Source organism: Saimiri boliviensis, chromosome 2 (genome assembly GCF_048565385.1).
Source record: "Saimiri boliviensis isolate mSaiBol1 chromosome 2, mSaiBol1.pri, whole genome shotgun sequence".
Classification (NCBI taxonomy): domain Eukaryota; kingdom Metazoa; phylum Chordata; class Mammalia; order Primates; family Cebidae; genus Saimiri; species Saimiri boliviensis.
The window spans coordinates 89,519,167-89,535,195 of record NC_133450.1 but is presented as its reverse complement, the minus strand read 5'-3'; the positions used below and the strand labels follow the sequence as shown (position 1 = coordinate 89,535,195).

General features: G+C 32.6%; 1 protein-coding gene across 9 annotated transcripts in view; it reads left to right on the top strand.

The window, feature by feature from the left end:
• Nucleotides 1–16,029, top strand: part of VPS13C (vacuolar protein sorting 13 homolog C) — a 194,741-nt gene that overhangs the window by 171,739 nt on the left and 6,973 nt on the right. For 6 of the 9 annotated variants that reach the window (XM_074393857.1, XM_039468891.2, XM_074393856.1 and 3 more), the window contains 7 exons: nucleotides 1,322–1,435; nucleotides 2,200–2,275; nucleotides 3,705–3,868; nucleotides 5,100–5,145; nucleotides 7,447–7,570; nucleotides 8,039–8,153; nucleotides 13,429–13,517. In XM_074393857.1, the coding sequence (XP_074249958.1) occupies nucleotides 1,322–1,435; nucleotides 2,200–2,275; nucleotides 3,705–3,868; nucleotides 5,100–5,145; nucleotides 7,447–7,570; nucleotides 8,039–8,153; nucleotides 13,429–13,517 (728 nt within the window). Of the gene's footprint in view, nucleotides 1–1,321; nucleotides 1,436–2,199; nucleotides 2,276–3,704; nucleotides 3,869–5,099; nucleotides 5,146–7,446; nucleotides 7,571–8,038; nucleotides 8,154–8,882; nucleotides 11,215–13,428; nucleotides 13,518–16,029 lie in introns of those variants that run through there. The other 3 variants (XM_074393858.1, XM_074393859.1, XM_074393860.1) reach the window with 3 other exon arrangements.

Genomic DNA, 16,029 nt, shown 5'->3' with positions numbered 1-16,029 from the left:
CTTTAAGTTCTGGGGCACATGTATAGAATGTCCAGGTGTGTTACATAGGTATACATGTGCCATCGTGGTTTGCTGCATCTATCACCCCATCATCTACATTAGGTATTTCTCCTAATGCTGTCCCTCCCCTAGCCACCCAACCGCTGACAAGCCCTGGTATGTGATGTTCCCCTCCCTGTGTCCATGTGTTCTCATTGTTCAGTTCCCATTTATGAGGGAGAACATGCAGTGTTTGATTTCCTATTCTTGTGTTAGTTTGCTGAGAATGATCGTTTGCAGCTTCATCCATGCCCCTGCCAAGGACATGAGCTCATCCTTTTTTATGGCTTCAAAGTATTCCATAGTGTATATGCCACATTTCCTTTATCTAGTCTGTCATTGATGGGCATTAATTTCCATTTCTTTAGTTCTACCCCTCTTTATACGCCTTTTGAAAATTTTCCTCCTGTTCCTTTTTTTCCTTTGCAATTGTATTTTTACCACTTTGGGAAAGAATAGTGAATTTGTAGTCATTATACTTGATTTCTTTAGTGATTATAGTTCCTAAACATAATCTAGTGAATCTCAAAGAGAATTCGAAGCCCGTTTCCTCCCTGTGCCTCAGTTACTCTGTGGTTCAAGTTTGTATGCATAGAGACAGTAGTTGTTGCAGGTCACTTGGGTAAAACTGCTATACCATGGAACTGCAGGGTGACATCTTTCCTTCTACTGCTGGAATATTCTGACTCCTGTGACATATACAGACATTATGGTTGTTACATGTTAAAATAAGGATGCAGTTTCCCTTATTTTTTGTTTTTGTTATTATTTTCCATCTATTTTATTAATAATAGTGATGGTAAAGTGGTAGTAAAAACAACTAAGAATGACTAAATTATGTATTCATTTAATATGCATACTCACCCCTGCAAGGACAGTGTAACTTCCCATTTCAAAAAAATTTTAATTTTCATTTTTTATTGAGATGGGGTCTCACTATGTTGCCCAGTCTGGTCATGAACTGCTAGCCTCAAGTGATCCTCTCATCTCAGCCTCCAGTGTTGGAATTACAGGCATAAGCTACCCAACCTAACCTTCCATTTTATAGATTAGAAGACAGGCCATTAGATACTAAATGACTTGTACAAGGTCACATAACTGTGTAAAGTATTAGCATAGTGCCTGGCACATAGTCAAAGATCAATTAGTTGACGTGGTGGCGGTTATTCCATACAGCTTTCTTTTAACACAAACTTAATTTTATCAGTAAATCTCTTTTTTTCTACTTCGTTATGATCTGTCTTACAACAGTTGTGAGGACTTACTTTAATTTCTTTTTTAGTTCTTGAAACAGATGTATGTCCTTGTATTGGGCTTAGATGTACTTGGAAACCCATTTGGATTAATTAGAGGTCTGTCTGAAGGAGTTGAAGCTTTATTCTATGAACCCTTCCAGGTATTGACTTCGTACTTATTTTAAGGATAGATATAGAAAAATGGATGTTCTGTTTATTAATGACAAATAGTAATTTGCATTGTAATTGTATCTGGGAATTGAATAATATTCAAATCACAAAAGTATATCAATTTTATATTTTTATTTAAGGTACATGAGATAACATTGGATGATTGCTTAGAATTTAATGAACACTGCCCACATTTGCCAGGATTCAATGTAGTTGTAAGAATATTTAGAGTGCCGAGTAGATTAAGATCTTCAAGGCTGTACCACTATGTGGAAAGGACTAATAGGGCACTGAAAGCAAAGTTTATTTCATTTCAGGCTTTTATCTAACCTATTCCCCTCCATTTAAAGGGCCTACCAGTCCAGCGTATGAGGGTTTTAGAAGAATAAAGCAGAGAAAATAAATGGGAGAACAAGACAGCAAAAAATCTGTGGGCTCTTACTCTTATTGCAGCTTGTTTTAGCAACCTGATGAAACTTAGTTCTGGGAGGCCAACTTCAAATTGTAATTGAAGCCAGTGATTTATACCTATCCAATTTTTAACTTAAAGGGTTTGCTAAGATTGTGTAAGTCAGACGTGTCTTCAAACACAATAGATATTCTATCCATACTTGGGGTAGAAGGTGCAAATTGATCCATCACAATGTTTATGGATTTTTACAGATAAAAATTCTTCATGCAAACCCTGAACTATTAGATTAAAAGTCTTAAACTTATTTAAATTTTAAATAATAAGCTTTTTATTTTTGGCCAGGGTGCTGTTCAAGGTCCTGAAGAATTTGCAGAGGGGTTAGTTATTGGAGTGAGAAGTCTCTTTGGACACACAGTAGGTATGTATCACATATTTGTGTTTATGTATATATTGTTTATTACATTGTTATGAAATATGAAAAACAAATGCTTTCATTTAATAAAAAAGGGATCACTTTTTTAGTAATCCCTTTTAAAGGATGTGTTTCCTTGTTTTTAAGTGGAAAATAAGTTAACAGTGGCCTGTTGGTTTTTAAATATGTCTTTGTAGTGTTGAATCATGTATTTTTAATAATTTTGTTCCTTTTCTTGTTAGATGGGAAAAGTTAATTTCTACATTTCTTTTATGGCACAGCATTTTATGCTTTTATTAGTTTAAAGCAGTTGCATGCTATATATTGTGATAGTGCTGTTTATATAAACAATGTAACTTCTCTGAGCCTTACAAAATTTTTAAATTTTATTTTTAATTGACCTTAATGATTGTACATATTTATGGGGTATAGAGTGACATTTTGATACCTGTATACAATGTGTAGTGATCAAATCAGGTAATTAGTATATTTATTACCTCAAAATTTATTATTTCTTTGTGTTGGGAACATTCAAAACCCTCTCTTCTAGCTATTTGGAAACATACAATAAGTTGTTTATTATAGTCACTCTACAGTGCTATAGCACACTTGAACTTACTCTCCTGTCTGGTTGTAATATTGTGTCCATTAACCAATCTCTCCCTATCTTCTTCTCCCCTTGCCCTTCTCAGCATTTAATAACCATAGTTCTGTTCTCCAATTCTATGAGTTCAACTTCTTTAGCTTTCAGATGTGAATGAGAACATGCAGTATTTGTCTTTTTGTGCCAGACTTTATTTCACTTAACATAATGTCCTCCAGTGTTGCTGTCAATGACAGGATTTCATTTTTTTTTAAATGTCTGAGTAGTATTCCATTGTGTGTGTATATATCTATCACATTTGCTTTATCCATTCTTCCATTGGTGGACACTTAGATTGATTCTGTATTTTAGCTATTGTGACTATAGTGATGCAGTAAACATGGGAGTGCAGACATCTCTTTGATAAACTGAGTTCCTTCCTTTTGGATATATACCGAGTAGTTGGATTGCTGAATCATACGGTAATTCTTGTTTTAGTTTTTTGAGGAACCTCCATAGTATTTTCCATAATAGCTGTATTAAGTTATGTTCCCACTCTCAGTGTATAAGCATTCCCTTTTCTCCACTTCTTTGACAGCATTTGTGATTTTTTGTCTTTTCTGTAGTAGCCATTCTAACTGGGGTGAGATACTATCTCACTGTGGTTTTGATGTGCACTTTCCTGATGACTATTGATCTTGGACATTTTTTCATATATTTGTTGGCCATTTGTATGTCTCCTTTTGAGAAATATTCAGATTGATTGCCAATTTTTAAATCAGATTGTTTTCTTGGTGTTAAGTTGTTTGAGTTCCTTGTATATTCTAGAAATTAATTCCTTGTCTTTGATAGGTGGTGCAGCAGGAGTTGTATCTCGAATCACTGGTTCTGTTGGGAAAGGTTTGGCAGCAATTACAATGGACAAGGAATATCAGCAAAAAAGAAGAGAAGAATTGAGTCGTCAGCCGAAAGATTTTGGAGACAGCCTGGCCAGAGGAGGAAAGGGCTTTTTACGAGTAAGTTCTCTGGTGAATCTTTAAGAAATCTGCAACTTAAAAAAAAAAAAATGTATTCTAGCTGGTTGTATGAAACTTAAACAGTTCCTTATGAGTCTAGGCTTGTTAGAATAGAAATAATGATAGATTATTGACTTTCCAGTTTCTTTTTGCTCCCCTTCCTCATTGTCATCACCACATCTATCCCCTGAATTGCCAGATTTTGTAAAACTGTAATGATAACTGGTTAGAACTGGTGAGAAGGTGAGGAAGTGAGAAGCAGAGATACGTGGTACCAATGGAAACTAGAGGAAGAAGGAACTCTACAGGTTACCAGCAATTGACTGTTTCTTTAGAAGGGATGTGTGAAAGTTAATTGTTGGTAAACCAGGAACTGCCTTTCATTACTTTTTAAGTCTTTTAAATTATATAGGTAATATATGAATACTATTAATTATATAGGTGATATATGAATATTCTCCTTATAAATAATTGTAAGAACTTACAAGTTATTCTTTTAATAAGTAAATAAAACATTGAAAGTAAGGGTAGACTACTCTAATCATCTCTCATCTGTTTCCAGTTTAAGTGTGTATCCATCAGTTCTCTTTCTGTGTGTTTTTAGAATATACAGGTAGTTTTACTACTATTACTTCACAGTGATTAAGAATGTATTAGTATATTCATGTTTTAATTTTGGAAATAATTTTAGGAAACTGCTGTGTTTGTGATAGTAATTTGTAATGTTGGATATTATAGTCACTAAGGCATTTTATTTGCCAGGTTATTAGGTATCCTTGGGAGTTCCCTTTATTTTCAGTTTTCTGCACTTCCACTAAGTTACAAAGTAATCTCATTAAAATCTATAATTAGATCATAAATATTATTTGGCTCGACTCACTCATTTTGCTGATGTGGAAACTGAGACTTACAGATTTCCTCAACTGCCCATGGTTACATAGCTGATTGGTATCATAGCCAGATTTTAAATCCTTTTGTCTGCTTTACTCCTGTTTCTTTTATAACATTTTACTCCTACTAGGTGATTTCATTAAAATTTGCTGCGATATAATATTTGAAAAATCACAGTGCTAACTTATATGTCTATGTTGTTCACATTATCAAGTTAAGTCTTCAATTTTTTGTTGTCGTTGTTGTTATTTCCAGTATGTCTGTAGAGACCTCTAGTGGTTGGTTTAAAATTAAATGCTGTGCATTCAGTCTAGACTATTATGTTTGATTTGTCTTTCAGGGAGTTGTTGGTGGAGTGACTGGAATAATAACAAAACCTGTGGAAGGTATGTTGAAAATATCGCCTTCCTTTACAAAATCTGAAGACTTAATGCATGGTAAACATAATATATGTTATTGATGCTAGATACTTGATTGAGAAAATTACTGACTGAATTTTATATTCATAGCCGTAAGTTGCTCAATGAATGTGTTTTCCTCAGAAAGCAGAGAGGTTAAGTAGGAGATTAGGCTTCAGACTTTCAATGTTATTTTTAGCAGGACCAGAGATAAACTAGATTTGTTTGGGCCCTCAGTAGCAATTGACTCAATTTTGCTGCTGTTGTTTTTATCCCATTAATAAAGCACATTGCTTCTTCAGTGCAATCCCTATCAAAATCCCAATTGGTTTCCTTGCAGAAATTGACAAACCAAGACCAGAATTTATATGGCGGTTCCAGGGATCTAAAATAGCCAAAACAGTCTTGAGAAAGAAGAATAAAGTTGGAGGACTTCTACTTGCCAAATCCAAAACTTACTGTAAAGCTACAGTAACTAAGACAGTGTAGTACTGGCAAAAGTACTACAGTGGGATACAATTGAAAATTCAGAAATAGATCCTTACTTATGATTGTCTTTGACAAGAATGTCCAGATAATTCAATAGGAAAGAACCATCTTCAACAGATTTGCTGGGATAACTACATATCCACGAGCAAAAGAACTAAATTGGACCCCTACCTGTACCATATATAAAAATAAGTTCACAATAGATTAAATACCTAAATGTAAGAGCAAAACTATTAAACTCAGAAGAAAATATAGGAGTAAATCTTCATGACTTTGGATTAAGCAAAACCTTGCTAGAAAAGATACATAAATTGGCCTTCATCGAAATTAAAAATTTTTGTGCTTCAAAGGACAACCATGAAGAAAGGGAGAAGACAGTCCACAGAATGGAAGAAAATGTTTGCAAATCATATATGTGATAAAAGACATATCTAGAACATACAAAGAACTATTATAAATCAAGAAAAAGACGAATCACATAATTTTAAACAAGCAAAAGATATGAATAGACATTTCTCCAAAGAATATATACACATGGCCAATAAGCACATAAAAGGATGCTAAACATTAATAGTCAGTAGGGAAATGCAAGTCAAAACTGTGATGCGATGCCATTTCATACCTATTGGGATGGCTAGTATCAAGTGTTAGGAGGATGTGGAGAAGTTGGAACCCTCATATACCAGTAGTGGGACTATAAAATAATGCAGTTATTTTGGAGGAAAATAGTCTGTCAGTGCTTCAAAAAGTTAAGCACAGAGTCACCATGTGTCCCAGCAATTCTACTCCTAGGTTTACACCCAGAAGAATTGAAAGCAGGTGTTTAAACAAAAACTGTGCACAAATGTTCATAGCACCGTTATTCAAGATAACTGAAAGATGGAAACAACCCGAATGTCCATCACCTGATGCATGAATAGACAGAAGGTGATATTTCTATACATTACAATAGTATTCAGCCATAAAGAGGAATCAGGTACTGGTACATGTTACAAAATGGATGAACCTTGAAAACGTGATGCTAAGTGAAAATAATCAGTTGCAGTATACCACATATTACATAATTCCATTTGTCTGAAATGTCCAGAATAGGCAAATCCATAGGGATAGAAAGTATCTCTAGGTAGTTACCTAGTCTGGAGTTGGGGAGGGGCAGGGAGAAATGGAGGTACACTGGGTAGGATTTGTGGGGGAGAGACTGGGGGAAATGGGGAATGACTGTAATGGATAGGGGGTTTCTTTTTAAAATGTTTAACATTTGCTAAAATGGATTGTGGTGATAGTTGTGCAAGTCTGAACGTACTAAAGGCCACTTTATCCTAAAATTTAGTTTGTACATTTTAAATGGTAAATTTTATGTTATATGAACTACATATTTCAGTAAAGTTGTTATATATTTTTTAAAAGTATACTCCTTGAAAAATCTGATGGTCAGCATTAAAAAAGAGAATGTTTTTGGTCCCTTCATACACCTGCAAGTTACAGGTACTGATGTGACTCCTAGATCAGTAGTTCCCAAACTTGACCATGTGTCATCACCACCTGGAGTGCTTATTAATGCCCCCGGAGATTCTGATTCAGTAGGTCTAGGGTGGCGCCCAAGAATGTGTGTTTCTAACACACTTTGAGAATCACTATTTTATCACATTAGGATTACATTTAACTTCTTTGGAAAGCCAAATTTTTATAACTTCCTGATTAAAACAGTTCAGTATCTGACCCCGGTTTTGGTTGAATTCAAATTTGCTCATTGTAAAATATCTTTATCATTAATTGTCATTGAACATTGAATTTCTGAAGGTGCCAAAAAGGAAGGAGCTGCTGGATTCTTTAAAGGAATTGGAAAAGGGCTTGTGGGTGCTGTGGCTCGTCCAACTGGTGGAATCATAGATATGGCCAGTAGTACCTTCCAAGGCATTCAGAGGTAATTGAGTGTATTATGTGCAAGGTATGTCTCTGTGTGCTAATTATTACAAGGAACACATAAATAGATTAGATAATTTGCCTGCTCTTAAGGATCTTAGAGTCTAATTGAAAGCTGTGATGGTTTTAAAACATACAGTGCCACCAGAATGGAATAATAAAAGACATATTTTCTGAATTTCTCTTTTATTCAACAAATGCTTATTACCTACCGTGTACCAAGCACTGTGCTAGACACCAAGGATACAGAGAGTAGATGAGCTAGACCCTGGTTTTATTATTTTGATATTTCTTTTGATTTTAGAAAACCTTGGGGGACTTGGAGTCATTTTAATATTTTTGTATTATTTGGGGAAAGTTACCTAAAATTACTGATTTTTTATGAAATATTTATGTATTTAATCAACACACACGTTACTTTGAAAGACTGTCATGTATTTTCTTACACTTACTCTGATGCCTTTTTCAGGGCAGCAGAGTCAACTGAGGAAGTATCTAGTCTGCGTCCCCCTCGCCTGATCCATGAAGATGGTATCATTCGTCCATATGACAGACAGGAGTCTGAGGGGTCTGATTTACTTGAGGTAAATTCTGTTCTTCATGGTCATGAGTGTAATGGAATTTTACTGATTTCTAGGTCCAGGATTTCATGGGTGGTTCTTAAAGTTCCTGATTCATGAACTTCTTTAGGTATTATACATAGTTTGTAGAATAGAATTTGATTATTTTTCATTTGAGCATGTGTTAAATTGAAATTATAGATTTTTTTTTCTACACAGGAGTAAAGCTTTTTTTTTTTTTTTTTTTTTTCAGAAGCAATAATATTAAGTTATAGGCTGTATCACTATTTCTGTGATAACTTGTTTAGTTAACATTGTTAATTTTGGTTTCCTGCTTTGTACCTGATTACTGGAACTTCATTGCTTCCATTTCTCCCAAACAAATTATTTGCACTACTTTGTCAATCTAGATTTATTCCAGTAAATAGAACTGGGCTGGGGGAAGGAATAAAATGTTATGTATAATTATGATTTTGCTAAATCTTAAAGAAAATTTAAGAGTTTTTAGGCTTTTAGTTTTAACTTTATTGTGTTTTGATCATATATATATATATATATATATATATATATATATAGCTGTTTTCCCATGACAGGCTTTCCCCCAGAAGAGATTTATTAATATTTTTCTACCTTGACTTTAAAATAAAATGCCTCTTAATTGTTCTTCCTTTGGTTTTTATTGTATATGTTTACATTTTATCTGTATTTCTGCATGCTTCTAACTTTATTTTCTTTGTTTTTCTGCCTACACAGCAAGAACTGGAAATACAGGAATAAATGTTTCCTAATCTACTACTTGATTTCATCCTTAAAAATCAAAACAAACTGTGGTATTAATTGACTGTGTGTGAATTCCATTGTCAATTTTAATGAAATTTTCTTTAAAACTCTCACCTCCATCTGAACTTTCATAGTAGTGGCTTGACTACAAATAAAAACTTGTGGTATTCCTGGTAATACAGTCCAGAAATAAGAGATTAGCACAAAATATTAAAGGATGCAGAGAATCAACTTTCTTCTCTGTTTAATAGATTGACTTTAATAGACTTTATTGAGCTCGGAAGCAGATAACTGATAGTACCATTTCAAAGATTTTATCTTTTTGTATGGTGTTCATGTGCATTTCAGGTAAAATTGAAAAACAGGACCATTTTATGTCCAATTTAGTGAATGCGTTCTTTATGTTTCTGAGTCCTGATGATGGAATTACATAGCCTTCTGTTTCATAAATGACTAAATTTACTGAAGTTACAGGACTGTTTACTGGAGCATCTGCTTTAATAACTGAAGTGTCAGTTGCTCTGCTCCTGCCCTTAGACCTCAAATAATAGTTGGCACATGAATTTTGAGAATATGTTTTCTCATTCCTCTTTTTCCTATTTAACCCCTTGGTACTGTTGCTGATAAATGATAGTCATTTTGTAATTGTGTTATATACATTTTCACCCTTTAGCATTTCTGCTTTTCAAAAATTGAATCTCCTTGTTGGTTATGCTTATTTCATAATTACTAGTTTTAATTAATGTAGATAGAAGTTGAACATGTAATTAGTCAAATTGCTGTGTGGCCCTTGAATATATAGAGGTCTTTATTTTTAAAAACCAACCTTTTGCATTTAAATCCTTAGAGAAGATTTAATAAGAGAAAAATAATTATAAATCATTATTTTTGAAATTAGTATCCTCTTAATTCTCAACATAAATCATGTTTCAATTTCTTTTTTTTGTAATAAATGATGGAAATGTTAAACAATGTCTTATCTAGCAACTTTTATGCTTCTCCTCAAAAATGAAGCCAAAGTATAAATGTAGATTTAATATGTTGTATATTTGAAGAGAATGAAACTATTAACATATAACTGTTTAGTTGGATTATGTATTTTAAGGATTGCAGTTATCAAAATAATAAGTTGAAGTTTATGTTTAAAATAAGAGCTTTAAAGAAGATAGACTGACATTCAAAAACCAGCCTGTGCTGAATATACAAAGGAAATGACTTCTGTACTTAAAGGATGAAGTGTAACAAAATATGTAAATGTTAGTGGTAGCTGACAAACCTTTTTTGTGCCTAGAAAATGGAGCGATGGCAAAATTGTCACCGCATGCAGTATTCTAGGAGAGTCAAGCACAAATACCTACTTCAAGATGCTATCTTGAATCATTTCTAGTAATTTTCCTCTTGACATTCTAAAATAAAAGTAACAATTTTTAATTTTACTAGATATATTGCTATTTTAATGAGACTTACTTTTGAGAACTTCTGTAACTTAAGATTTTTTCTTAAATGTTGAATTTTTGTTTAGCTTTTTATGTTATTAATCTTTTCCTTGTGATATCTTTTTATAACTCTATGTCAAAAAGCACAAAACTTCCAGAAACTTTAATTATTTTATTTAAACATATAATCATTTTGTCTGATTTATTAGTTTTAAGATATCAGACAGCTTTTAAAGCTTTGATGCATTATTATAATTACTGGAAGAAATAGAATGATTATACACTAATGAGAGAACTTGATAGTTTTTGCCGTGGATGTCAAGTGTGGGCATGGAAAATGGAGATACTTAGGCTATTTTATTTTTGCCTGTCTTGTTGTCATAGTTACTTGAGTAAAAATATTTATTGATTATTGATTATTTTGACTGTACTGGATATACAAAAGAAGCCTTCTGTCCTTAAGGGACCAAGTATAACAAAACATGGAAATATTAAAGAGCGTTAGAGTATAAAATTATATCCTTTTAGCCCTTTGTAATATGGGCACATTCTAAATATTTTATTTGGGGATCTTTTGATCCTCGTTTTCTTTTTTCTCCTGAGTAGTGCTCTGTATTCTTTAATACTCAGCTTTGAGAGTTACTAAATCATATATTATGTTTTCCTGAGATGTACTATTCTACTTATCCTCTAGTCTTCATACTTATATATGTATATACATATATACACATAAACACATATATACACACATAAATATATATACATACATTATGTATGTATAGTCATTTAATACTCATTTTCGTTCACATCCTTATTATGATCATATAACATTTAAAGCAACGTTCCTTGCTTTTTCATTTTAGTTATATTTTTCCATGTTCTTAGAAGTGATTCATTAACATTTTTAATTCTTGTATATATGACTACACATAGATTATATGTATGCATATATAGTCATTTAATACTCATTTTTGTTCACATACTTATATGATCATGCAACATTTAAAGCAACATTCCTTTTTCATTTTAGTTATATTTTTCCATGTTCTTAGAAATGCTTCACTAACATTTTTAATTCTTCTATATATGACTGTATATACATTGTATGTATATATAGTCATTTAATACTCATTTTGGTTCACATACTTATGATCATACAACATTTAAAGCAACATTCCTTGCTTTTTCGTTTTAGTTAAATTTTTCCATGTTCTTAGAAATGCTTCATTAACATTTTTAATTCTTGTATTACCATCTATTTAGGTAACATTACATTGTGCTTTTAACTCTTAATTCATGACATTAAATTTGTTTATTATTTTACTAGCAGTAATAATGCTGTAATAAGCATCATTATACATTTTGCTTTTTAATATCTTGCTTTTTGATATTTCCTTAGAATTTATTTGAAAAAATTGAATTACGGGGTAAAGGGCTTTTGCAAAGTATTGTTAAATTCCTCAAATTGCATTTTTGGGAAGGATATGTGATTATTTTAACAACTAATTTGGTCTTCTGCTGCCATTAGTGACTGAATATCTTAATCTGAATCTCAGAGTGTAATGGGTTTTTATTAGTGCTGAAAACAAGGTTTTCTAAAGTGTATTATGGTGATATATTGTAAAAGCTCTCAATGGTTTGAAGCACAATAGCCTGATAACTAATGCATACAAGATAGAAAGTGGGTAGTATTTCTTGTGCTTGCATTTCAAATATAAATATTTTAACATTTAAATTTCAAACTGAAGATAAATGCATTAAATTATTAAATTCATTTCCCATTTTCTCATTGAAGAAATTAAGGCATAAATGTTAAAAGAATTTAGGTAATTTGCACAAGTGAATTATGAAACAAGTGACTATTACTATGAAACTGCACTCTTCTCTGAGACTCATTCTGAAGATGAGATCCCAGTTCTTTTTGGATTCCTATTCCTTATTCATGGCTTTTTTCAATTGTCAAGGAATGACTAGGTACTAAGCAACTTTAAAAAATGTGTACTTAAGCACTGAAATAATATCAAGTGTGATTTCTCTGCTTCTGGTTATATTGGTTGTGTTATCCTTTTAACAATATTGGTGTTATATTCTTGGTCATAGAGTGTCAAGGTCTTATATTTATGTTCTGTATTTTCATATATATTATCTATTTTCAACTGTGTATTATATATAATGTCAGTAATATTTCATTAGCATCCATTATTTAAAAAGCTCTCGTTTTTAATATTTGACTAATTCAAGTCACAATACTTTTGAGATAGCTGAAAAGGAAAATAAACGTGTTTTAATGTGCTACTACTTATATTTGAATTACTTTATGCTTACACTTGTCTTCAGAAATAAATTGTGCCAGCTATTTTGAAATCTTAGAAATTCTTTGTTCATACTAATATTGTCATATTTTCTTTACTATAAGAAATATAATTTGATACATAAATATACTTCTCAATGCATGTTTATAAGATCAAATGTCCAAAGCATTAAACATTAATTATCTCGGAATTTTATTATGTGTATAATTAATTATATATTCATACCTCTATTTAAAGCAGTGGTTCTTAATCTTTGAGAGAGATCACTGACTCCCTTCTGTGACTGAAAAAAAAACTGACAAAAAATATGAACTGTGCTCTGAAAAAAGCTGTAGAACCACATTTTCAAAAAATTTTCTATTTTATGTTTGGTGCTTCAGAGACCCACCCAAAGTCCTCCCATGGACTCCTACTTCAGAGCCCCTGTAATGTTAATGTAGTTATTTTATTTTAGCATATGTTTCTTAATTAAAATGTGATGATTGGTGGTAGATATTTTAATATTTCTAAGCTACTACAGAACAAAATGTATTTTACCAGAAGACCACTTGGTAAGCATTTAATACATATTTTTCTCATAAGGCAACAGTGGAAGTTAACTTACAAACATGCTGTGAATATTTTTCTAGCTTCATGTAACAACATATAGAATTCTGTTGTTATTTCTAATAAACGTTTTCCTAACACTATTATAATTAGCTAATATGCAGTATTGTAAATACTACTTACATGCATATACTTCTCAAATCTAGAGCCTGGTTTCCTTTTCAGAATCATATCAAAAAGTTGGAAGGAGAGATTTACCGATACCACTGTGCTGTTCCTGGAAGCAAGAAGACAATCTTTATGGTTACAAATAGGTATTGACTTGAAGTGACATTTTTTCAAATACTACTTAGTTGCATAGGTCACAAGAATTTTGAAGGCTAAAGTGGCAGAGGATTTGGAGAATTGTACTTAAAATTCTCCAAAGTGAATGGCAAAATGTTCATTTTCAAAGAATCGCAACAATACAGATCTAAATATGTCCTCTGAGATTTTCTGTTCCAACCTTCTCATTTTAAAGATGCTAAAACTGAGATATCTTTGTAGCTTAGGGACTTAGCCAAGTTACACAGTGTAGCTTAGGGAGTTATTCACAGTACACAACCACTGAGAGAATCTAGAATGGGCTTTATACCTATAATAGTGATACCCTTATTCATGAATTGCAAGACCAGTTATGGAGGATTAATTCGTGAATCACTTTTACTAAGTTTTATTTTGAGTGATTAGCATGCCCCTTTTAAAGAATGGCATTACTTTATATTTATCTCAGCTTTTACTAAGCATTTGGAAGTGGTAGATAATTTTTCCAAATACAGGAACTTGGACTAAACTACCAAGCTTATTTTCCTGAGATTTAGCCTAGATAATAAACTTATCCCAAAGTGAGAATTATAGATTAATGATTTCCAGAACTTTCTTAGTGATGAGTTTTATAAGATTAAGGCAAAGTTCTTACAGTAGGCAAAATCTGCATTAGATTCCTTATGACTGCATTTAAACTTATTTGGATGGGAAGAAAAAAAGGAAAGCTGAATGACAGGATAAGAGAGGTTAACCAGTCATGTAAGAATCCTCATGTAAGGGAGGATTCTTCAGTCACCTGATTTGCTCATTAGTTAAAAGGTAAAAATATTCACAAAACAATCTAAAAAGCAGATTTTATGACTTTGACAATCACTTATTTTTTATGTCCATAATTTATATTGTCTCCTATAGCTTAAGCCAAAACAATGTTTGTCTTAGATATTCCCTGATTTCTTACTGTTATATATTTGTAACCAGATACTTTTTCTGTTATTTTATTGGAATACATTTTTAAAAGTGGGATTACTAAGTTACAAAGATTTTTGAGGTCTTTTCTGGATATTGCCAAGTCATTTTTCAGAAAGGTTGAATCAGTTGTTTAGAAACCACTCAACAACACATGAAAGTGTTCTTTATCCTGTGTTTTGCTAAGACTAGGTTTTATCATTTAAACTTACATTTTTTGCTGGCTTGATGGGTAGAATATAATTTTTTATTTTAATTAGCGTTTCTTTGATTACTGTTGAGCATGAACCTTTTAATATATCATCATCCATTTTTATTTGCTACTTCTTGAATTACTTGTTCATATTCTTTGCTCATTTTTCATTGGTACGTTAGCCTTCTTACTGAATTTAAAGAACATTTTGGAAATCAATGATATTAACCCTGTTTATCAAATGTATTATTGACATGTTAATGATTACTAATTGAGTTTCTCAGTATATAGCATTTTTTATTTTGAAATTCGCCGAAAACTTAGTCCCCCAATTTTTTTTTTCTACGAGGTTTTTAAAACAAAATGCAAGTTCTCATGACCTAAATTTCTTAGGCTATAGCTTTACTAGTTGGTCCTAACTCTGCTATAGTTTATTTTAGTAATCCTTATTAAGAAATTGATTATTGAGCAGACTTTTTAAAAAAAAAAAATCAACATGTGACAAATACAAGGACACAGAGATGAAAGTTACATCTCTGTCCCTTCCCTGTTTTAAAGGTCGAGGGCTACAAATTATCAATGATGTCACAGTATGATAGTGCTAAGAAAAGCAAAGAAAAGCCAAGGCAGTTCTCCTGCCTTGGCCTCCCAAAGTGCTGGGACTATAGGCATGAGCCATCACACCCAGCTGTCTCTTATTTTTTTGTTTGATACCACTCACAGCTTCTCACATGGAGGCATATGCACAGAGTACACACATGAATCATCTCTCTTTTGTTCTATCCCATGGAAGTCTTATAAACAGGGAGTAATATGATGAGGCTTGTAGTTTTAAAAGATCGTTTGTGGTTAGCTGCAATACTGGAAGAGAATCAGTTCAGAGGCAAGGAGACCAGTTAGAGACTGCGTGTGTTTTCTATTGACAGAGACTGAATGACATAGGAAGAACTCTTGATACAGTAAGATAGGGACCACAGTGTCATGGGAAAAGTGTCAAGGAGGCTTTTATAGATGAGGGAGCTTGAGCTGAGTCTTGAGTGTGTATCTTTTGTATAGGTAAACTAGAGGCAGGTGGAGGCCTACAGCAGTATGGCAATTTGATCAGTAAGATCAGTGTGGAATGGCTGGATGGTAAGATGTTAGTGTTGGGAGATGAGTCATAAGATTTTAAAGGTTTCGATTTTATCATTAACGTGATGGAGAATCACTGGTTTTTGCTTAAGGTAGAGACTGTTACTGTATTTTTTTGAAACAGGGTCTCACTTTCATTTCCCAGTCTGTAATGCAGAGGCTTGATCATGGTTCACTTCATTCTCTACTTTCCTGGGCTCAGGTGATTCTCCCACCCCAGCTCCTCACGT